Source organism: Triturus cristatus, chromosome 1_1 (genome assembly GCF_964204655.1).
Source record: "Triturus cristatus chromosome 1_1, aTriCri1.1, whole genome shotgun sequence".
NCBI lineage: Eukaryota > Metazoa > Chordata > Amphibia > Caudata > Salamandridae > Triturus > Triturus cristatus.
Genome location: NC_140579.1, coordinates 111,725,158 through 111,750,182, shown reverse-complemented (window position 1 = coordinate 111,750,182; position 25,025 = coordinate 111,725,158). Strand labels below are relative to the sequence as shown.

The following is a 25,025-nucleotide window of genomic DNA, read 5'->3' as shown; positions in this document are numbered from 1 at the left end:
AAGAGGAAAGAATGGAGAAGGGAAGGAACGACGGAGGAATCGAGGCCCTGAAAGAGAGTAGAATGAGAGCTGAAAATCATGGTACCCTTTCTCAGGGACACTTTGGCAGGCCCGAGAGAACCCCTACGGCGCAGGACTATCTTCACTCTGCCCCTGAACTCTTTATTTAGACCCCTTACGCAGCCTTACGTGTAGGCCCACAGCTGGCGAATGAGACAGAGGGCGAGGGGCCTGCAGTGGGGGGACAGTGGCATCTAGCTTAATGCATACAATCATTTAAGCAAGCCAGTGAAAGAAGCTCTGAATATTATACTGGCGGTGTTCACTTAGTTACAGGTACCGGAGAATGGTGCACTTTTAGGGCCTGATTACGATGGTATGCTCTGCCGCAAACATAACTGGTATTCCGTCGACCGTTTTCCAAGTTCCAAAGGATATAATGGAATTGTAATTTGGCGGACGGGATATCTGTCACGTTTGTGACGGAGTAACCCTGCCTGCGAAGACCATAATCAGGTCCTTAGTGTATTCATAGTTACACACAAGATACAGGTAAACACTTATTTGTTTAAGTTACAGACAGTCACACTTGCTAGTAACAAATTAACAAAACTTTTTTTCTGTCAGTAAGTATGGCTTACTCCTAGAAATTCGGGACTAAGTCGCATCCCTTTGTGAAAAACGCCCATTGTCTACATACGTACAGACTAGAAACAGGAGAACGTTCAGTTACTTTATTTACAGAAAGGGGAAGATTTTACTGCATTCCTGGATTGTATCTCAGTGAACACAGTTTATCTTAATAATGAGCTGATCAAGTAACATTCTCAATGTATAAAACTAATCGTTGAGTTGTTTCTCACTGTGGACGATATTACATCCAAAACAATAGTCTTCTTACCCACAAGTACTTGTGCACATACAAAGAAATTAATATATATACAAACCAGCACCTTTTTCTGGGCATTCATTTGAAGCAGAATGTGTTTTTGTTTTCAACAGAATGTGGCCTAATCAAGGTGCCTTGATTAATAAATTCTAATGAAATGATATTGATCATGTGCCAAGTTTCCTCTTCCTTCGCATTCCTAACAGATGTTTACCCCCACCGGACAGGAGCTCCTGAAAACGTAACATTCTTCTGCATGTTCACCTCCGAGGCGCTAGGACTGGTAGTTCCTACACACCAGTCCGCGTTCATTGTAAAAATTAGCTAAACATAACTGGGATGATCATACTTTATGGAAGCATGCCTGAATAAACCTTTAACTTTCACACATTGGTTTGAAAATTTGCTAAACTTTATTAATCATTTTCAACTCTGTACTCTAAACTCTGTGCTTCCTGCTGATCGGCTTTATAAGTCCAGCTCCCTACCAATAGATTACCCTGAGACTCAGCACCCTTTTCCACTTTGCATTGAATGCATTTGTAACATGGGCCTTGATAGGTTGTTTCTTTTATACCCACCAACCTGAAGAGTAGGGTCTTTCAACCAAGAACAAATGTGAATACAGCCACCAAGATACACGAAATGTAGACGTCGATCTCTTGACAGACAGGGCTCCCTGTAGCACATATTCCCACTACAGTTCAGACTCGAAAATGACTTCATCAAATTCAGGAGGGCCCTAAAAAGCCACCTCTTCAACCTGATGTGGTTAGACTAGGCCCACTACTCGATTTCTAAATGAAGTAATCATCCACCTGTTACTTGATCCTGTCTCCTGTTGGAAACCTGCTATCAGCATTGAGGGTTGTACCCCTACACCTCACACCCCAACCTTTAAAGCATGTGCCCTTTTCTGCAGTGATGGGTATTCGACTGTTCTAACTGTTTCCCTCTTGTTTACAGGCTCAGCATTTGCCGGCTCCGATCACCAGCACAGCCAAAATTCAGTCAAGCAAGCATCATCTCTACATCCTCAAGGACTGCACCCCTCAAAAGTAGGAACCCCACAATCAAGTGTTCTCCTTGATATTCTCGATCCTGCAGTCCACCCCCAGTCCTATAAGACGTGCTTCTCCTCCCTGTTCATTAATGGGGAAGTTCCTGGTTTTTCCTCTTGTTTTTTGCATGGTCCCTCCTTAATGTCACCTGGCTTCCCTCTGTAGAAGTTTTGGCTCCTTCCTTTAATGACCTGAAGGAAAGTTTGATTCCTTCCCTCCATGCATCTTGCACGGCTAGTCTCCTTCCCCCTTGCTTTGACTCCCTACCTCAGTGCGCTTCCAGACTATTGCAGCGCGTCCAGAATCCTTCCCTCCATCCTCTCAATGCTTGGGCTCCTTTCCTCACCACCAGTGTCCTTGTTTCTTTCATCCCTGCCTTGTGTGCATGTCCAGCCAGCTTCACTCCTTGCCCTAGTGCATGTACAGATTCTTTCCAGGTTCCTTCATTTCTTGCCAGAAGGTTAGACCCTAGAGACTTTCAGGTTTTAGTTTTAATAGGTAAAACATAAACCATAAATATACCTTTGTGTATCTCCAGGTTGCCTTCCTGCATATCCATTTTCCTCCTTTTCCTGCCACGGTCCATGTCTTCGTTCCTCCTTTTCCTGCCACGGTCCATGTCTTGGCTCCTCCTTTTCCTGCCACTGTCCATGTCTTGGCTCCTCCTTTTCCTGCCACAGTCCATGTCTTGGCGCCTTCCTCCCCTCATTGCAACAGTGCATGTCATGGATTCCCCTTTTCCTGCCACGATCCATGTCTTGGCTCCTTCCTTCCCTCATTGCCACAGTGCATATCTTGGCTCCTCCTTTTCCTGCCACGGTCCATGTCTTGGCTCCTCCTTTTCCTCCACAATCCATGTTTGGCTCCTCCTTTTCCTTCCACGGTCCATGTCTTAGCTCCTCCTTTTCCTCCACGGTCCATGTTTTGGCTCCTCCTTTTCCTGCCACGGTCCATGTCTTGGCTCCTCCTTTTCCTGCCATGGTCCATGTTTTGGCTCCTCCTTTTCCTTCCACGGTCCATGTCTTAGCTCCTCCTTTTCCTCCACGGTCCATGTTTTGGCTCCTCCTTTTCCTGCCACGGTCCATGTCTTGGCTCCTCCTTTTCCTGCCATGGTCCATGTTTTGGCTCCTCCTTTTCCTGCCACGGTCCATGTCTTAGCTCCTCCTTTTCCTCCACGGTCCATGTTTTGGCTCCACCTTTTCCTTCCACGGTCCATGTTTTGGCTTCTCCTTTTCCTACCACGGTCCATGTCTTGGCTCTTCCATTTCTTGCCATGGTTCATGTCTTGGCTCCTCCTTTTCCTGCCACGGTCCATGTCTTGGCTCCTTCCTTTCCTCATTAGAACAGTGCATGTCTTGACTCTGTCCTTCCTGCCACAGTCCATGTCCTGGGTCCTCCTTTTCCTGCCACGGTCCATGTCTTTGTTCCTCCTTATCCTGCCACGGTCCATGTCTTGGCTCCTCCTTTTCCTGCCACAGTCCATGTCTTGGGTCCTCCTTTTCCTGCCACAGTCCATGTCTTGGGTCCTCCTTTTCCTGCCACGGTCCATGTCTTTGTTCCTTCTTTTCCTGCCACGGTCCATGTCTTGGCTCCTCCTTTTCATGCCGCGGTCCATGTCTTGGCTCCTCCTTTTCCTACCACTGTCCATGTCTTGGCTCCTCCTTTTCCTACCACTGTCCATGTCTTGGGTCCTTCCTCCCCTCATTGCCACAGTACATGTCTTTGCTCCTCCTTTTCCTGCCACGGTCCATGTCTTGGCTCCTCCTTTGCATGCCACGGTCCATGTCTTGCCTCCTCCTTTTTCTGCCACTGTCCATGTCATGGATTCTCCTTTTCCTGCCACGGTCCGTGTCTTGGCTCCTTCCTTCCCTCATTGCCACAGTGCATATCTTGGCTCCTCCTTTTCCTGCCACGGTCCATGTCTTGGCTCCTCCTTTTCCTCCAGGGTCCATGTTTTGGCTCCTCCTTTTCCTTCCACGGTCCATGTCTTAGCTCCTCCTTTTCCTCCATGGTCCATGTTTTGGCTCCTCCTTTTCCTGCCATGGTCAATGTCTGAGCTCCTCCTTTTCCTCCACGGTCCATGTTTTGGCTCCTCCTTTTCCTGCCACGGTCCATGTCTGGGCTCCTCCTTTTCCTGCCACGGTCCATGTCTTGGCTCCTCCTTTTCCTGCCACGGTCCATGTCTTGGCGCCTCCTTTTCCTCCACGGTCCATGTTTTGGCTCCTCCTTTTCCTCCACGGTCCTTGTTTTGGCTCCTCCTTTTCCTGCCACTGTCCATGCCTTGGCTCCTTCTTATGCTGCCACGGTCCATGTCTTGGCTCCTCGTTTTCCTACCATGGTCCATGTCTTTGGTCCTCCTTTTCCTGCCACGGTCCATGTCTTTGTTCCTCCTTTTCCTGCCATGGTCCATGTCTTGGCTCCTCCTTTTCCTCCACGGTCCATGTCTTGGGTCCTCCTTTTCCTGCCACGGTCCATGTCTTTGTTCCTCCTTTTTCTGCCACGGTCCATGTCTTTGTTCCTCCTTTTCCTGCCACGGGCCATGTCTTTGTTCCTCCTTTTCCTGCCATGTCTTGGCTCCTCCTTTTCCTCCACAGTCCATTTTTTGGCTGCTCCTTTTCCTGCCACAGTCCATGTCTTGGGTCCTCCTTTTCCTGCCACGGTCCATGTCTTTGTTCCTCCTTTTTCTGCCATGGTCATGTCTTTGTTCCTCCTTTTTCTGCCACGGTCCATGTCTTTGCTCCTCCTTTTCCTCCACGGTCCATGTTTTGGCTCCTCCGTTTCCTGCTACGGTCCATGTCTTGGCTCCTCCTTTTCCTGCCACGGTCCATGTTTTGGCTCCTCCTTTTCCTGCTACGGTCCATGTCGTGGCTCCTCCTTTTCCTGCCACGGTCCATGTTTTGGCTCCTCCTTTTCCTGCTACGGTCCATGTCTTGGCTCCTCCTTTTCCTGCCACGGTCCATGTATTAACTCCTTCCTTTCCTCATCAGAACAGTGCATGTCTTGACTCTGTCCTTCTCTACATGGATGTGCTTCTTCCTTTCTTGTCCCTTCTTTCCTTCTACAGATATCCGAGGCCGTCCCTTCCTGCATGTTCATTCTCTGTCTTTTTAAACCTCAATCACATCCTTGGCTTCTTCCCTCCCTTGTCAAGTGAAAGCCTCATTCCCTGTGTATTCTTTGTGAAGCTTACGCTCTTTGCCATCCTCTCTCCGTAGTAGCCCATGTTTTGCACCTCTGTTCCCTCAAACAGTAACCCCTGCTTTTCTTGTCTTCCAGTTGTGGGAAAAGTACTGTGATCGGCTTCCTTAAGGTTGGCTATAAGAAGCTCTTTGTGCTGGTAAGTTTGACGAAATGTAAATAATTAGAGTAAATCTGTATCATCTTGGCCTGGCAGGCAGATGGCTATAGAAAGCGTCAGGACAGTTCTGATGTGTTGTCTGGCTGAAGCAGATGATACCACACCTGATAAACTAAAGAAAGTTCTGGAAGATTTAAGTGTTTATGACTTTTGGACGTGTGGCTCGCCGATCGGGTTGGCACAGCACATTAGTGGGCATTTTGTGCTTGACAGAAGTGGTGCACCATGTTTTTAGGGGGCTGGAAGCTTTTCAGTTTGAAAGCTGGTATCCTCAGCTCTGCGTGGGAGGTTTCTAAGACAAATTGCTCAGGAGCTACTCATAGCTCTCCAGCTATCTATAAGTATCTCTATTATGTGCGGCCCTGTCTACTAAAGTAGAAGCTTGAGCTTGGTTTGATAAATATATATTTGTGCCAAAATTGAAAAGCGTGTCTTTGAAATAAAAATTCATGCATTTTTAGAACTCGTATGCTGATGTTTGGAGAAAAATGATTGAATTTCTAAAATATATTTAAAGTTGATATTTCAGTGTTAAATCATGTAATGTTTGGGAAACTTTTTTACTAATAACTAACTTATTACCTTGCTGCCAGGGGCATTGCAGCTACGGCTGTTATGTAGTACCCATTGACAAAGTTTTTTTTACATCACTGCAGGCAACGGCGCCTGATGATTGGAGGTGATCCCCGCTGATAATACTGGCTAGGATAGCCAATAGTATAATCTTGTCTGATGTGGTCACTATTACAACTCTGGTAATATTAGCACCCCTGGGGTGGTCTTCACGCTACATAAGCAGCTCTTATTACAGAAAAGATAGGAGACCCCTACCCGAGAGCTTCTGTTTCTAGCTAGTCAATGAAGGCCAAGGGCCTGGACCCAAAGAAGAATGGAGGCTTCTAGGCACATCCAGGTTTATTGAACCACATCTTGTTCAAGTTCTTCCTGAACACAGCATTACTTGGTTGTTTGCTCAGAGCCTCTACTCAGTAAACATACATTGCACCTTTAAGCAGCCGTCTCTGGCTACACCTAGTCTAATAAACTGGCATTATTGACTGCCCAGTGGCCGTAAAAATACACCAGTTAAATACCATGAATGAACTGATCTGTCATGATCATGAGATCTATTGGAAGCATGAGGACAGACAGGGAAACTATTTAAGTAACATTAACCTGGCAGTGCTAGCTCAGTGATTGAAAAGGATAATGTCATCATATGTCTTGGTAAGGTAACCTGGAACCCTTCTGGAGAACTTGAATTCACCTAGGAGAATAGTGAAAATTACAGCGTTTACAGAGAACACACTCAGTCCTGTGGATCTTTTGAACAAACAAATGTCCCTTCTTTAGCACAAAACAAAATATCCGCCTCATTTCTGTTGTAGCCGGGTTAGGGCAGACTGGATGAATACAGGGATGGCGGTCCAGATCATGGGCGAGAAGGTTTGTTGACCTGTATTTTTAATCTTTTATATTTTTTGGTCCTGATGGTGTCTTGGCAGTGGATGTGCCGAGAGCCACCATAGATGGTGAGCTTGTCGGCCAATTTGGCAAGGGTGCTGGTTATCATGGCTTTGCTGCAGCGGGTTTTGAAGATGGTGCTGGCAGACAAGGAGAGCCAGTGGAGTTCTGTAGGGTGCAGGTGGTGTGGCCATATTTCTTCAGGCCCTGGGTGAGACGTACTTTGTCTGTAGGGTGCCCCTATGGGGGCCAGTGGATTTCTGGCAGGGTGCAGGTGGCGTGGCCATATTTCTTCATGCCCAGGGTAAGACGTGCTGCGTCTGTAGGATGCCGCTAGGGGGGCCAGTGGAGTTCAGGGTGCAGGGGATTCGGCCATATTTCTTCAGGCCCTGGGTAATACATGCTGCGTCTGTAGAACGCCCCTAAGGGGGCCAGTGCAGTTCAGGGTGCTGGGGGTGTGGCCATGTTTCTTCAGGCCCTGGGTGAGATGTGCTGCGTCTGTAGGATACCCCTAGGGGGGCCAGTGGAGGTCAGGGTGCAGGGGATGTGGCCATATTGTTTCATGCTGGGCGAGACTTGCTGTGTCCGTAGATTGCCCCTATAGGGGTCAGTGTGGCATCCTCAAGGAAATGGAGCTGTACATTGGCACCATCCAGATGGGAGACTAGGAGAGCTTGAACAGCAGTTCTGAAGTCGCTTTCTCTGAGTAACAGGGTCACGTTCTTTAGTAGAGGGTGCCGGTACCAAGCTACCTTAGTTTTCGTGGCCTTGTGTTCCTTGAGGTGCTATTGGTCTAAATGTTGAATCCAAGAGACTTGGTACTGAGTAAAAGTTGGTCTTCAGATCCATCCAAGTCCATGTATTTGACCCAAGTTTGAACTCGTTATTGCTTGCTGTCATTGGCAAAGAGTAGAAATTATTTTTTGTTTGGGTTCTTCTCCGGGTAGATGCTGCACAGCTGGGTCTGGATGAGGTGCAGACAGTGCTTGAGACGTTGGATATCTGCAGCAGTGAGGGTCTTTAACTACCATTGTGTATCGTTGGTGAATTTGTATGTTACCTATGAGGTAATCACCAAGGGTCTCCATGTAAAGGTTGAAGATCCTTGGGGCACTCTGCAGGTGAAAGGGGTCTTCTAGAGCCTAGAGGTGCCCAACTGATCAGACTGATGTATGGTGAATAGGTAGGGGGAGAGCCAACGAGGACGTTCCAGGGCGCTATTACACTTGGGCTTGGTCATTTCAAAACAATTCATTGCCAACTACTAATGGAATAAAAACCCAGCTAGTTTAGAAGGTTAGGCGTGGGGTGAGTACGGGGAATGGACTACTGCATGACATTAGGGAATCCGAGAGATTTCCATAAATAAATCATAAGAGCGTCCCAAAAACATTTTAAAATCTGGAGAGCTTGGAGATAAGTAACTGAGAGGGAACTTGGTGGAGATAAAAATGAGTTACTGCATATAAGACACATCCATAAAATATTCAGAAATGTGACTGTGTGTAGTAATTAGCCGAAAGCGATACAAGGAACATACTGGCACATGCATCCACGTAGGCTTTTACGATTCCTTAATTGCGATTATTAAGGAATCGCAATTAAGGAATTGCAAAAGCCTATGCATGTAGGAATCGCTATAAAAATAGCAATTCCTACACATTCCTTAATTGCGAATCGCAAATTGCGAGTCGCAATTAAGGAATGCCGTCCCATTCATTCCTATGGGCCACCAGGCCCATAGGAATGAATTAGAGATTGCATGAGTAATTTGCGAGTACCAGTAGGTACTCGCAAATTGCTCATGCAATTTCAAGGGTGTCAAAATGACACCCTATTGCACCCCTGTAATTGATCTGTGCACATATGTTGCACAAACACATGCCCTAAGGGCATGTGTGTGCGCAACATGAAACTTGAAAAATGCACAAAAGTGCATTTTTCAAAGTTTTTGCAAATTACCATGAAATTCAACTTTATGGTAATTTGCTCCCCCTATTAGCGAAATCGCTAATTTTTTTACTTTATCGCATTGCATTTAAGGAATCTCAATTTGGGATTCCTTAAATGCAATCGCAATTTAAGTAATCGCAATTTAGAGATTCCTTAAATTGCGATTCTTGCATTTGGGATGATGCATCCCAAAGGCAAAAATACCGGTCGCAAAGGGGCGGATTCTGAGAATCTGCCCGTTTGCGACCGGTTTTTCTTTTGATGCATGTGCCTGTTTCTGTGATTTAGAGATGTTGGATTTGTGGAAATGATGTGTCTATGCAAATATTACAAATGTCAGTTGAATATTATTTGCCAATACTTAAGTGTTATAAAAAAAGGCTTGCCTCCACGCAGGGTGGAAGTTTTCTTACTTGCGGCACTCATTCACCGGCGCTCATTACTGTTGGCTCCATTTAGCTCATCTATTGCAACTTCCACTCAGTTCACCAGTTCTTACAAACCCTCTTGCTCCGGAGATCTGTCCTAAACCCCTTTTATGCTCAACAGATCTATCCTTTCTGACCCTCCCACTCAGCTGATCTTTCCTAACTGACCCTCCCACTCAGCTGATCAATCCATTCAGATCCTCCTACTCAGCTTATCAGTTCTTAAAACACACTTCCCCTATTCGGATATGTCCTCTGTGACCCTCCCACTCAGCTGATCAGTCCTTACCAAGCCTCCTACTCAGCTTATTAATCCTCACTAACCCTTCCCTTATACATATCTGTCTTTACAAGCTCTTCCTCTATACAGATCTGTCCTTACTGACCCTCCCACTCAGCTTATAAATCCTTACCAAGCCTCCAACTCAGGTGATCAAACCTTACAAACCCTTCCCTTTTACAGATCTGTCCTTACTGACCCTCCCACTCAGCTGATCAATTCTTACAGATCCTCCTACTCAGCTTATCAATCCTTACAAACCCTTCCCCTACACAGATCTGTCCTTACCCACCTTTCCCCTATACAGATCTGTCCTTACAAACCCTTCCCCTATTCAGATCTGTCCTTACTGATCCTCCTACTCAGCTTATCAATTATTACAGATCCTCCTACTCAGCTTATCAATCCTTACAAACCCTTCCCCTAAACAGATCTGTCCTTACCCACCATTCCCCTATACAGATCTGTCCTTACAAACCCTTCCCCTATTCAGATCTGTCCTTACTGACCCTCCCACTCAGCTGATCAATCCTTACAAACCCTTCCCCATACAGATCTGTCCTTACTGACCTTCCCACTCAGCTGATCAATTCTTACCAAGCCTCCCACTCAGCTGATCATCCATACCGACCCTTCCACTCAGCTGATCAATCCTTACTGACCCTCCCACTCAGCTGATCAATCCTTACCAAGCCTCCCACTCAGCTGATCAATCATTACCGACCCTCTCACTCAGCTGATCAATACTTACTGACCCTCCTCCCACTCAGCTGATTAATCCTTACCAAGCCTCCCACTCAACTGATCAATCCTTACCGACCCTCTCACTCGGCTGATCAATCCCTACTGACCCTCCCACTTAGCTGATCAATCTCTACCGACCCTCCCACCCAGCTGATCAATCCTTACTGACCCTCCCACCCAGCTGATCAATCCTTACTGACCCTTCCCCTATACAGATGTGTCCTTACTGACCTCCCACTCAGTTGGTCTTGTTTGCGGGCCCTTTGTCCCTTCCACTCAGCGGATCTTTTCATATAGTCCCTGCTGCTCAGCTGATTAAACCATCCTGGCACTCCCAGTCAACGGATCTATCCTTACGGACCCTCCCACTCAGCTGGTCAAACCCAGCTCACCTTTCCACTCACTTGATGGCACTTCAATTCTGCTGAATAATTCTTACTCCTCTTCTTACTCAGCAGATCAGTTCTTAATGGTTCTCTCACTCAGTGGATCAATTCCTGCTGGTCTTTTCATTGAGTGGATCAATTCCTACTGGTCTTTTCATTCATTGGATGAGTTTGTGTGCTCTGGCTCCGCTGATCAATCCTTCCTGTCTCTCTCTCAGTTGATTCTCCATAGCAGCTCTTTGCTCATCTGATCATACTTTACTCTTTCTTATGCTCCGAACGTCTATGCTCCGGCCCTGTCACGCTCAGCTGTGGTCCCTCCCACTCGTCTTCTTTCAGTGTGGTTTCTGGATGTGTGGTAGCATCCAGTTGCTTACAGTGTGTTTTACACGATGGCCTTGTGGTTGCAGGACCGCCACGGAGCTCACAATGAGGAGGAGCCCCTCTGTGTGCTGGACTTCTACATCCACGAGTCGCTGCAGCGGCATGGCCATGGGAAGGAGCTCTTCGAGCATATGCTGCAGGTAAGGCCCTCCGTCTTGTTTCTGGGGGGCCTCATTTCATTTCGTAACTTTGGAAAGTCAAAGCTTGAGTTTGGGATTGGAAGGCGGGGTCGGAAAGAGGTTTCAGGTTCCTCACAGAGCGCGAGTGTTGTATAAATATAAGCTGAGAAAGGAGGTTGGCCAGTTGTAACACATTTAACACCCCCAGTAGTTGTACATCTGCCTTAGTGTCCTAGCAGTTTCATCTAATGAAGTGTATGTTTTCAGGGCTGAGATAGTTGAGGCTGAGCATGAGTTGTGTGCTAAAATCTTATTATTTGAATTGATGACACACTGACAATTTTCATAGCTTTAAGGTGATCTTTTGCGGACAGATACCCAATGAAGGTCTCTCTGTATTGGGGTAACATGCTTGTATTTTTTGGATGCATGATTAATCTAGCCACTGAGTTCCAAACAGTTTGAAGAAGTTTAGGTAGCCTGGCAAGTTCAGGTAAATTGAGTTTAGATAATGACTAATACCACATTTATATGATACTCTTGATTGATATAAGGAAGGATTTTCTTGAATAGTTTCATCTGCCATAAGTAGGAAGTTGCTACTTTAGAGATCTGGGTTTCCAGTGACAGTTGAGATCACGATAGATGCCTTAGTTGTGAGCTGCTTTCGCTTGGGTGGGCGTCCGGGGGAAGGGAGGCAGGCTGTATGTGGATGTGCACTTAGTAGAGAATTCTTGGTTATCAGAAGTTCAGTTTTATTGGGTTTTGAACTCATGAAGTTGCAAGCATCCATTTTTTAATTGATACGAGAACAGAGGGAATGAACTTGTTGGGGTTCTGATAGGGCGGGGAATTCTTAGGCTTGACTAGTTTAAAAATCGAATGTGTTTCCTCAGCATAGATTAGAATGCAGGGCGTGTGTTAATGGAAGCGTGCCTATACCCACCACTGAATACTAACGGTGACAATACCAACCCCTGTGGGATGTCGAATTTTATAGGTTTGACCTCTTTATTTGTATGGGAAGAGAAATGAGTTGGGTGCAGTCGGAAAGGAAAGGTTCTTTCCTCTTCAGAGCTAGATTCTCTAGGCCGGTTTATCGAAATCTCTTAAGGACCAGTTCAGAGTGGTTGGAGCCAAAGATGGCGGAAAGACAAGGGCGAACCAGTGCATTGACAAAGCGGCCTTTAACCAATCTGCGAAGATCGTCCAGCCAGCAAGTACGACTAATCCAGTGCTGTTTCGGGTTCTAAAACTGGCGTGAACAGAATGAAAAGGCAGAGTCCTGCAAAAAACGTGTTTCTCCACAGCTCCTCCTCATCTCTTAAACCTAAGAGGGATTTGGGACGAAAAATATTAGGGTAGTCTTTCTGTGAACAGTTGTTTCTTCAAGGGGGGTTTGCTATTGCAGTCTTCGACTCATCAGGTACCTTGACTTGCTTTCAAGAGAAGTTGCACAGAAAGGGAAGGCTGTCTGCCTGCACATGAACCAGCTGTTCATGAGTTTAGCAGGACAGATGTTGGAAGGTGCCCCTGTGGGTGTAGTACACGTTACAGTGTAGATTCTGTCTGTTATAGATATTGGCTAAAACATATTTCGCAAGCCATGGCAGTGTTGGTCAGTGTGCGGAGTCATTTTAGCAATTGCCAAACTATAGTCCTTCTATGTCAGTAGCCTGCCGCAGTTTTTGATTTTGGAACTCTCGTCACCCCATGAGAACACTACACACTCTCTGCATGTTTGCCTCCCTTGTGATCTGCATGAACAAGGGGTGACCCTTGTGTTGGTTTCAAGAACCCTCCCCAAGATGGCTTCAGTGTTTTCTCTTCTGTGGCTCCGACGTGCACACCAGGTGCAGCAATCACTCAGTACCTACCTTCTCTCAGACATCCAGTCCCGCAGGTCCAGTTTTGAGGTGCCTGTCTTAAGAATATTACAGAACTGAGGGAACTGCAAGAGTTGAGGCCCATATAGCACCATGGTACACTCTTGAATTAAAGATGTTCAAGCAGGCGGCAGTCTACAAAAACAGAAGGACACACAAATTTAACTCTCGAGCAATCGCTATACAAGGAACATGTTACTGCCTCTCTTGGCACCACGTGGGACGCTACTGTAATTTTGCTTGTAACTAGCAGTTGTACTAACACAGTGAAGGAGTTGAACTCCCTCCTTGCAGAGTTTCTTAACTAAAATATCCGGTATAAGGCAAGGATCTACAGTATTGCACAAACACATGTTTCCCCCAAACCTGCATTTTCTTATCCTGACACTTACGTTTTCCTCAAATCCCCTGCAGTTCCACGTTGAATAACGATAGTGAAAGGAATGTTAGTACCGTTGCAAAGAGTAAAATATACAGACGGTGCACATGACACTCTTCCCAGTGCGATTCTACCGGGATATTCAGTATTTAACGACTCAACTACGTGTACTGACAACAATGTCAAGGTGAGTACATGTGGAGTTAGGAACTGTAAATCTACGTTTGCCTTGACAATATGTTGATATGGCTGGGTCAACTCGTGTGCAGATAATGCCCAACTCACTTTACGCCTCGATTAATCCACCGCTAAAAGCTCAAGATGCCATTTCGAAGTGTCTGTCAGCAGCTCTGCGGTGGATGAACACTGGTTTACTGGGACTCGATGCTTCCCCAATGATAATGCTTGTGAGAGGCCAGATCTTCTCGTAGCTCGCTGCGGTGTGGCCGTCCACTCTGAGAGAAGCTCCTACCCCTATGGTTAAGGGCAGTAGCTCAGTTGTTTGGATTCACAAGGACCTCTCATTATCCCATCAGTTGCATCTCACATTGAATTGAGGATCGTAAATAAAATCTTGTGTTTCATTCCAGAACATTGGAGAGGCCGTAGTCATCTCCAGGCTAGACTGTGCAAGCCATGCTCTCTATCCTGGCCCTACAGTGGGTGCAGAACACAGCTGCACACCTTACGCCCTCGCGTGACAGGATATCGGAGGTCTGTTGGAAGTTACATTGGCGTTCAATCGCCACGTTTCCAAGCGGATTCAATTCACTGCTCTCTGTTTTTTGTCCTCATTTATCCACAATATGCTTTGGGTTCAAGAAAAGAGTGTTCCGACCAACTCAAGTAGCAGAAATATTATATAACCCCGGTCACTCCTCAGGGGAGAGAAAGATAGCATATATCTCCGGGTCCATAATTTAGGTCTCTTGGTTGGCTTCTACCACTTAGCCTTGATTCTACTCATAGTCTGTTGCTTTTCTCCTCTTTAAGGTAGAGGTGGCCCAGCCACTGAAGCAACCTCTAAAGCATATTCTTTCATCCTTGGAGCCAGAACATAAAAAGGGAAACACAACACAAATAACAAATGAGAAATAACAGAAAACAACATAATACCAGTGAAAGGGGGACGGGAAATATACATATAATGTGTAATTTAGGTATGTTCCCTTTGAAATGCCGGACGCCACCCATTGATCCCAAATTTCCCAATATTTCGTTTTTCTACTCTGTTTACAGGCTTGATCTAATAAGGATACCCTCTGAATGGAACAAATCCAATCCTCTTCTGTAGGGGAGCAGGGTAAAATCCATTTAATACAAAGTTCTTTACGAGCCAGCAAGATCAAAATGAAGAAAAGTGCGTTATGCTTTTTTGTTAAGGGACGATTATCTAAGTCTCTCGGTAATATTCCGAAAATTATAGATAGTGTGGTTAATTTTATTTCAACCCCCATAATGTCTGATACGGTCTTACCGACTTTCTGCCAAAATGAGTGTATTGCAGGGCAGCTCCAACACATATGAACCTCATTTGCATTGTCCTCCCCACACTTTGGGCAGTTCTTAATCCCCCGGCTCCCCATTCTTGATATTTCCTGTGGTGTACATTAAGCTTTATGTACTGTAAAGAGATGATTCTTTTTTAACGGTGTAGAATTCACATACGACCATAAGAGAGACATAGATACTCGCCCTGTTTTTCAAGCTCTTCATTCGGCAGGTCCTTCATCCAGATCTCTGTGAATGAGGCCTGCATCTCTTCTCCATTTTGAACTGGCAGCCAGTACCACTCTGCCACTTCTTTTGGTTTTATTTGTCGTGAACATAGCTTTGAAGCCAAGTCTGGTTTCCCTTCAAATTCTTTTCCTATTGATTTTACCCAGCTTGACAGTTGATAATACTTGAATTTCGAAACTGATTCCTCGCAGATCGTTGAAAAGTGAGGACACGAAATTAGTTCAGCGTCAACTATTAGTTGCCCCCAAACACTGAGGCCACATGCGCGGAGAGGAATAGCAAGGGCATCTTCCAAGCACACCGGTGTGCCTGGGGAGTCCCAGATATGTGCGACGTTGTTGTAGTACGGCATATTTAGAAGTCGTCTCACCTGATACCAGAGCTTTGTGACTGCCACCAAAATCTTTAATTTTACTTTCTTAAAGAGTTTTGGGTGACCAAATTTTAGTAAGAAACACCCTGCTTGCTGAGAGAAGTCAATTGTTAAGGCCTTATATAGCCTTATATAGTGGGGGAAGGTTGAACTCTCCATCAGCAATTGTCAGAAGTTTTTTAAGTGGAAGGCACAAAAATACAAATATAAATCAGGAGTAGCTATGCCTCCATAAGCTTTTTTCTTTCTGAATTTCTTTAGGGCAATTCTTGGATTTTTATTTCCCCAAATGAAACTGAAGAAAAGCCCTTGCACTTTCTTAAACCAAATTTTTGGAAAGTCTAGCGGGATCGTGTTAAACAGGAAAGTGTATTTCGGTAAAATTGACATCTTTAATAAGTTCGACTTGCCCAGGAAAGAGAGTGAAAGAGCACCCCGTGATTGAAGTTGTAAACTAACCTTCTTTGTAATTTTATCAAAGTTAACTTGAGCTATCTTATCGATATTTTGAACTATCTGAACACCAAGATATCTGATTTCTTTCTTCGGATAATCGCTCCTAAAGAGGGTGTTACATTTCATCAGCTCTGTTTTTTGTTGATTAATCATATAGCCTGAAACCCTCCCGAAACTCTCTATCTCCGGCCATATCTCCGGAAATGATCCTTCTAGGTCGCCAGTGTATATTATGAAGTTGTCAGCATATAGACCAATTTTCTTTTCCCAGCCATTGCAATTGAAGGGAATAATATTTTGGGAGGCTCTAAGTTTACATGCACAGGGCTCACTATAGATATTAAAAAGCAGAGGAGAGAGGGGACAACCCTGTCTGGTCCCCCTTCCTATTTGTATTGATCTTGTGAGTTTACCATTAATAAGAATTTTGGCTGATGGGTTTTTGTATATGGCTTTAATTGCTGTTGGAAAAGTTTCGCCTAGATTAAGGCACTGAATCGTTTTAAAAAGGAAGGCCCGGTTGACCCGATCAAATGCTTTAGCAGCATCGAATGTCAATACTGCTAAAGTGGTCTTGTATGTCTGCACCATGTCTATTGCCCCGATTAAGTTGTGTGTTAACTCACTGAGATTCCTCCCTTTCATAAACCCTTTTTGGTCTGGGTGTATTAGTGACCCTATTACCTTATCCAGGCGTTTAGTAATAACCTGAGTATATATTTTAAGATCGCTATTCAGAAGCGAGATCGGCCTGTAGGATTCACAGGATCTTGGATTTTTATTTGGTTTTAGTAGAATCGTTATGGTAGCTTCTGCCCATGACACGCCCCTCTATAAAGCATGAGTTAAACAGTAGAACAAGAAAAGGCGCCAGTTCTTCCTTTAAGATAGCATAGATCTCATTTGGGATGGAGTAAGGGCCTGCAGCTTTCCCCTTTTTAGGTCTCGCGCCTACCGTTGCAGTGCGCAGAACTGCTCGTGCAGCGCGAGACCTTATGTAGGGGGTTTTGGAAGCTGACCACACACTTGTGAGTGTGGTTTTGCTTTTGCCAGCCGCCATTGGGTTTCGCGTGTTTTAAAAAAAGGCACGCAATTGGGCAAAGGCGGGCGCATGTCCCGCCTTTGCTCCGCCCATTCCTGTCCGTGGCTAGCACACGCAGCAGCGCGCGTTCGCCTCGCTGCCGCACTCTCTCGCGCCTCTCAGTGCAGCTCAGACAATAGGCCCCCTCGCCCCCGCTCCTCTGTGGTGTGCGCGCACCACTGGTTTCAATTCCCGCCCCCGCTCCTCTGTGGTGCACGCGCACAATCTCCCGGTTTCATCGTCACGGACCAAACTGAAGCTTCTGTGAGTGTGGAGTTCAAGGCTGGGCGTTCTTATTTTTCTAAGTGTTTAAACACGTGCCGACCGGAGTTTCTTATGTTTGTGTGCAAGGGGCTAATGGCTTCTTCCGTATCTTAGCATGGCGATGATGGTGAGTCTTTCTGCTTAAGCAATTATTTATAGCCCTGCATTTGTCAGCAGGCAGCTGGGCGCAGCTGAGTATTTCTGAGATGCAGGTTGTAGTCCGCTGCATATCCCGAAGACTCAGAATGGGAATTGGGTCTTGCAAACGTGCAAACGTGCAAATGTGTTACCGCTTCAGTGATCCCCCTATCCCAGTGCACATGATCGTATCTTTGCCAGAGTACTGTCAGTGCGTCCTTTCTCAGTGTGCATGACACAGTGCGCTGTCATAATCCCTGCCACAGTGTGCTGCCAATACCTCCTGCCTAGTGTCTCCATTCCTGTGTGCTGTCCTAGTCCCGTGTTACAACAAACAAATGATGGACGGAATGCTGACAATGCAGACATTCTCCCCCAGTCAAGAGATCTGGGTTAAACCCATCGTTCTTTTGCCCACTACGCCATCCCAGTTCAGACATGGCCATATGCAAATCAGTCTTGACCCTGTGCCTCATGGGAACAGTCCAGCCCGAACTGTCAAGCCATGTCTTCCCTGGACCGGAATCAAGCATCCTAGGACCGGTTTCTGGCTATCAGCCGTCATCAGCCAGGATAGCTTGACTCCAGTGGCGTAGTGAGCACGGGTCCCACGTCTGGGAATACCCATCCCACTTAGGGCGAAAAGCGTTACAACAAACAAATGATGGACGGAATGCTGACAATGCAGACATTCTCCCCCAGTCAAGAGATCTGGGTTAAACCCATCGTTCTTTTGCCCACTACGCCACCCCAGTTCAGACATGGCCATATGAAAATCAGTCTTGACCCTGTGCCTCATGGGAACAGTCCAGCCCGAACTGTCAAGCCATGTCTTCCCTGGACCGGAATCAAGCATCCTAGGACCGGTTTCTGGCTATCAGCCGTCATCAGCCAGGATAGCTTGACTCCAGTGGCGTAGTGAGCACGGGTCCCACGTCTGGGAATACCCATCCCACTTAGGGCGAAAAGCGTTACAACAAACAAATGATGGACGGAATGCTGACAATGCAGACATTCTCCCCCAGTCAAGAGATCTGGGTTAAACCCATCGTTCTTTTGCCCACTACGCCACCCCAGTTCAGACATGGCCATATGCAAATCAGTCTTGACCCTGTGCCTCATGGGAACAGTCCAGCCCGAACTGTCAAGCCATGTCTTCCCTGGACCGGAATCAAGCATCCTAGGACCGGTTTCTGGCATTTCAGCCGTCTTCAGCCAGGCTTGCTTGAATCCAGTGGCAAAGTGAGCAAGGGACTCACGTCTGAGCATACCCTGCCAACTTATGGCGAACAAAGCAAAACCAAAGGAAATGATGGACGGAGTGTTGAACATTGCAAGCCTCACCCCCAGTCAACTGATCTGAGTTTAATCCACCACCGTTCTTTAGCCCACTCTGCCACCCCAGTTCAAATATGGCCATATGCAAATCAGTCTGACCCTGTGCGTGTGGTTTTGCTTTTGCCAGCCGCCATTGGGTTTCGTGTGTTTTAAAAAAAGGCACGCAATTGGGCAAAGGCGGGCGCATGTCCCGCCTTTGCTCCGCCCATTCCTGTCCGTGGCTAGCACACGCAGCAGCGCGCGTTCGCCTCGCTGCCGCACTCTCTCGCGCCTCTCAGTGCAGCTCAGACAATAGGCCCCCTCGCCCCTCTGTGGTGTGCGCGCACCACTGGTTTCAATTCCCGCCCCCGCTCCTCTGTAGTGCACGCGCACAATCTCCCGGTTTCATCGTCACGGACCAAACTGAAGCTTCTGTGAGTGTGGAGTTCAAGGCTGGGCGTTCTTATTTTTCTAAGTGTTTAAACACGTGCCGACCCGGAGTTTCTTATGTTTGTGTGCAAGGGGCTAATGGCTTCTTCCGTATCTTAGCATGGCGATGATGGTGAGTCTTTCTGCTTAAGCAATTATTTATAGCCCTGCATTTGTCAGCAGGCAGCTGGGCGCAGCTGAGTATTTCTGAGATGCAGGTTGTAGTCCGCTGCATATCCCGAAGACTCAGAATGGGAATTGGGTCTTGCAAACGTGTGATCAGTGAAATGTGTTACCGCTTCAGTGATCCCCCTATCCCAGTGCACATGATCGTATCTTTGCCAGAGTACTGTCAGTGCGTCCTTTCTCAGTGTGCATGACACAGTGCGCTGTCATAATCCCTGCCACAGTGTGCTGCCAATACCTCCTGCCTAGTGTCTCCATTCCTGTGTGCTGTCCTAGTCCCGTGTACATGTTCATTTTCCCTTATCACACTGCATTGCCAGCGTCTCCTATCGCAGTGTCTTCCTGCCGCTGTGCATGCTTTTCTCCTGTCCCCGTGCCCTGTTAGTCCTGTTCCAGTATCTCCCTGTCAAAGTATGCTTAAGGGTCTCCCTTCTCCAGTGAGGGTATTGGTGCTTCCTTGTGCTGTTGCCTGTCACAGCCCCTCTGTCTCCGCTTGCATTTCAGTACCACCTGCCTCAGTGTGCGTCTGTGTCTCCATGGCATTGGCATGCCCTGTGGCAGAATGAACTGAGTCTCGGTCCCAAAGCGCGTCAGTGTTTCACATTCCCTGAGCATGTCTCCTCTCCCATTGAGCATGTCAGTACTTCTCATTACCGTCACTGTGCCCCTGTTTCATCCTCCCTACCCCTGTGCGTATATCAGGGTGTCTTTGCGTCTGCCTATGATAACTGTCTGTTTCTCCCTTCCCCAGAGCATGTCGGTATATCAACATGAGTGTCCGTTAGCTTCTCCTGTGTCGCTATCTACGGTCTCTGAATGAGCCAATCCCTTCCTGACCCAGTACAATTTCACTGTTGCCTGTTAATACTTCGTGTCACACTGTTCTGTGCTCGTGCCTGTTAAATGCCCTGTGACAGTGTCTCCTTGAGACAGTGCTGTCCTTGATACCCGTCAGTTCACTGTGCCAGTGTCTCATTGCCCAGTTTGAGCTTGCTAGGACAAAAAATCACGAAATAGTGTCACAAGAGGGTCTCCATATAGTGTGCTGTCTCCATATAGTGTGCTGTCTCCATATAGTGTAGTCAGTGTTCCTAACCCAGGGTGGTGTCAGTACTTCCATGCCCCAGTGCAAGTGAATGTTTGCCACATGACTCAATGTCTTGCCATCCTAATGCACATAAGGGTCTCCCTAATGGAACATGTCAGTGTCTCATCTCCATTCTGTCAGTTTCCGATGTCCCAGTGTACTGCATGCGACACCTGTCCTAGTTGTCAGCGTCTTTTGTTCCAGTGTACAATGGTGTCTTATTCTCTAGTGCTCTATAACATTGTCTCATGTTTGTTAATCACTTTCTCCTTTTTAAATCCCCTTCTCATAGTCTGTGTCCCTGTGATCAGGTATTCTTCTCCCAGACCCATCTGCACGAGTCTGCCTTTTCCAGTATGGTTTTACCCACTTGCAGCATGTAGTTATCCACAGATAATTATATTTATGATGAAAGCCGTGGTAGTATTTTAGTTTGTATTTTCATTAAGTAGTGCGTGATGTGTTTTTGTAAATAAGATGTACGCATAACGTTTGTCTTCTCGCGATTGTGCGTCTTACAACTGTTTTTAGGTTGAGCCTGGGCAGCGCATGAGTTGCTCTGCAAGGCATACTGTATTGCAGCATGCACTAGTGCAGTGACCACCATTTTTAACAGGTCAAAGGAGAGCAGATGTGCTATCTTCTTAAGTCAGCGTTCTGATATTTGTGATGTTCACCCGGCTTACTGGATCTAGGGTAGATGGCTCTTTGAGCGCTTTTGGATCTTTCTACAGGTTGTTGGTTTTACACAGTGCTTCATATTTCTAAGCTATATACTCTCCCTTCCTTCTTAGCATGGTATGTATGTGGCATCTCTATAGCGCAGACCGAGCCAGAGGCAGCAGAGCACTGTACATGGTCGAAGACAAGCATAAAGGCAACGTGTGATAGAAGAGGAAGCCAGGTTGGTTCATTGTGATGTTGAGTTCTTCACAGAGGCGAGTCTTCAACTCTCTCCTAATTTGGTGCAATGTGAGGAGACAGTCCTGATACATACTGGGATGTTGTTTCAGAACCTGGGTTCACAGTTGGATAAAGCCTGCTCCCTTGTTGTTTAGGTCTCGCGTAGCAGCGCGAAGCGCTGCTCAGGAGTGACCTCTTGGAATCACTCAGGAGTTTTGGGGAAACTCGTGCATGTACTGCAATGAGCACTCGTGCATATATGGCCTTTACCTTGCGGGAGAGAGCAGCTGCGCCATCTGTTTCCAATATTCGTGTCCGCGCTTAATTGGAAACAAATGGCGGTCACGTTCACTTTTGCGGCTGCTTGTTGAAATTACAAACATTTTTTAACCAATTTTCAGTTCATACAAGAAACTGCATTTCAGAGCAGCCCTATGCCAAGTATCTAATAATTGACAAAGATACATTTGTAAGTGCAATACATTGCAAACTCCTCAGTCGTATGCGAGATGCTGTACTTTCAACCAATAGCCACTAATTCCTACATTTCATATACCTGTAAAGTACTATTTAATAACATGCATGTGTAACAATCCATCACAAGCCCTGCAAATGGCAGCCAATGACAGAGACCCACTGCCCCACGCTACAGGCCTCCGAGGAGGCCTCTTTCGCCTCACTGGGCTGCTGGCAGCTGCCAAACAACACAGACACAAGCCAAAATGTCCACCATGAAAATATGGACTACAGCTGGCACTCAAGCATCAGCCCATCACCTGGTGCCAGACTGTCGGCCCTACCAATCCAACCTAGGAGCACAACCCTTCCACCTACTCATTGATTGATGTTTCTCCAGGCTCATCTCTTATCTCGAAGTCTGACATTGGTAGGCGATACCTGGGCTCCAGTGCCGGTTGCATTTAAATGGGGGAGGAAGGGGGGACGGGCGCACAAATATTTAACAAGCAATGGCATAGCCAATAGGTCTCGCCTTTGGGACCTTATAAGTGTTTAGCCATGCAACAGTTTATGTTGTTGCACCAAGGATATTGTGATGGATAACTAAACACTTTTAGGTCCCAAAGGCAAGACCTATTGGCTATGCCAATGTTTGTTTACACTTCTTAGTAGTCAGTCTGGTGGTGTCCTGGTTGTGGGTGTGCCAAGAACAACCAGAGATGGCGACCTTATCTACAAGATAAACAGGAGTGCTGGATGTTATGATGCAACTGGTTTTGAAGCTGTTGAGGGCCAGCAAGCGGAGCCAATGGACTTTCATCAGGATGGGGGAGATGTGGTCATATTTCTTCAGGCCCCGAATGAGGTCTTCTTTGGCATGTAAGAAGCCCCTCAAGGGTGTGAGTGTGGTATCTGGAAGTCCATGAAGCAGGGTGTTGCCATCATCCAGATGCGGTAATACCAGGGCTTGTGCACAAGTTGTGAAGTTGCTTTATGGAAGAAGCAGTTTCCCTTTTCTAAACCAGAGAGGAGGTCGCAGGATGTCTTGTGTTTTCTTCATCTGTTTGTTCCTTAAGTGTGAGGTTGGTGTCCAGGGTGACTCCAAGTCACTTGGCATTTGGTGAATGTTGGGGTTTGAAGCTGTCACGGTTCATGTCATTGAGCCAGGTTTGTACTATGTCTTGTTTGTTGTTCTTGTCAAATAACAGGAATTCTGTTTTGGTTGGGTTGAGCTTCAGGTAGGCGCTTGAGAGTTGTCCATTCAGAGGTTTCACTGCAATTTTTGCTACATAGGGAAGTAGAGATATGGGTCTTAAATTTTCAAGAAGAGTGGGGTCCAATGAAGGTTTCTTCAACAGAGGGACCACCATGGCATGTTTCCAATTGCTGGGGACCTGCCCCGTGCTAAAGGACAGGTTCAATAGCGAGGTGAGAACAGGAGCAATGATTTTCTTTCCTAATTGCAAAATGTTTGGAGGGGCCGGATCAAGAGGTGACCCAGATTTCACCGCCTCCATCAGCCTGAGGACCTCGTGTTCCACCAGTGGACAGAGGGCAAACTGATCCTTGGTCCACGGGGCCTCCATGCCAGGCACGAGGGCATGCCTCGCTACTACTTTCTGGAAAGGTGGCATATATCCTATCAATCGTATTAACAAAATAGTAAGCAACCTTATTTCAACTGTCCGTAGAGGCAGGGAGCGCCTGCATAGAATGAATGGGCTCTTCACATGCCTGCTTAGGAGGAATAAGCTCTTCACTTGCCTGCTTAGGAAGAAAGGCCTCTTTACATGCCTGCGTCGAATGGATGGCCTCTTCACATGCCTACATGGAAAGAATGACCTCTCCACACGCCTGCTTTGGAGGAACAGCCTCTTCATATGCCTGCAATGAAGGAATGGCCTCTTCACATGCCTGTTTAGGAGAAATGGCCTCTTCACATGCCTACATAGAAGGAATTTGATCTCCTCATGCCTGCATAGAAGGAATGGCCTCTTCACATGCCTGCTTAGGAGGAAAAGCCTCTTCTCATCCCTGCATAGAAGGAATGTCGTCTTCACATGTTTACATAGGAGTGGCTTCTTCACATGCCTTTATAGGAGGAATGGCTCCTTCACATGCCTGCTTAGGAGGAATGAGCTCTTCACGTGCCTGCTTAGGATGAAAGGCCTCTTCACATGCCTGCATAGAAGGAATGGCTGCTTCACATGCCTGCATACAAAGAATGGCCTCTTCACATACCTTCTTAGGAGGAATTGCCCCTTCGCATGTCTGCATAGAAGGATTGGCCTCTTCACATGCCTACATAAAAGGAATGGGCTCTTCACATACCTGCATAGAAGGAATGGCCTCTTCACATGCCCTCATAGAAGGAATGGCCTCTTCACATGCCTGCTTAGGAGGAATGGCCTCTTCACATGCCTGCATAGAAGGAATGGCTTTTTCACATGCCTGCCTAGAAGGAATGGCCTCTTCACATGCCTGCCTAGAAGGAATGGCCTCTTCACATGCCTGCCTAGAAGGAATGGCCTCTTCACATGCCTGCCTAGAAGGAATGGGCTCTTCGCATGCCTGCATATAAGGAATGGCCTCTTCACAAGCCTGCATACAAGGTATGGCCTCTTCACAAGCCTGCATAGAAGGAATGGGCTCTTCACATGCCTGCATGGAAGGAATGGGCTCATCACATGCCTGCTTAGGAGGAACGGCTTCTTCACATGCCTGCATAAAAGGAATGCCCTCTTCACATGCCTGCATAAAAGGAATGGCCTCTTCACATGTCTGCATTGAAGGAATGGCCTCTTCACATGTCTGCATTGAAGGAAGGGCCTCTTCACATGCCTTCATAGAAAGAATGGCCTCTTCACATACCTGCTTAGAAGGAATGGCCTCTTCACATGCCTGCATGGAAGGAATGGGCTCTTCACATGCCTTCATAGGATTGAGCTCTTCACATGCCTACTTAGGAGGAATAGCCTCTTCACATGCCTGCATAGAAGGAATGACCTCTTCACATGCCTGCATAGAAGGAATGGCCTCTTCACATGCATGCATAGAAGGAATGACCTCTTCACATGCCTGCATAGAAGGAGTGGCCTCTTCATGTGCCTGCTTAGGAGGAATGGACTCTTCACATGCCTGCATAGAAGGAATGACCTCTTCATATACCTGCATACAAGGAATGGCCTCTTCACATGCCTGCCTAGAAGGAATGGCCTCTTCACATGCCTGCATAGAAGGAATGGGCTCTTCACATGCCTG

General features: G+C 46.7%; 1 protein-coding gene across 4 annotated transcripts in view; it reads left to right on the top strand.

Annotated features, from left to right (window-relative positions):
- ATAT1 (alpha tubulin acetyltransferase 1) overlaps positions 1-25,025 on the top strand; it is a 235,485-nt gene that overhangs the window by 64,648 nt on the left and 145,812 nt on the right. For all 4 annotated transcript variants that reach the window (XM_085610964.1, XM_085610893.1, XM_085610810.1 and 1 more), the window contains exons 3-5: positions 1,856-1,947; positions 5,227-5,287; positions 10,974-11,087. In XM_085610964.1, the coding sequence (XP_085467090.1) occupies positions 1,856-1,947; positions 5,227-5,287; positions 10,974-11,087 (267 nt within the window). The remainder of the gene's footprint in view (positions 1-1,855; positions 1,948-5,226; positions 5,288-10,973; positions 11,088-25,025) is intronic.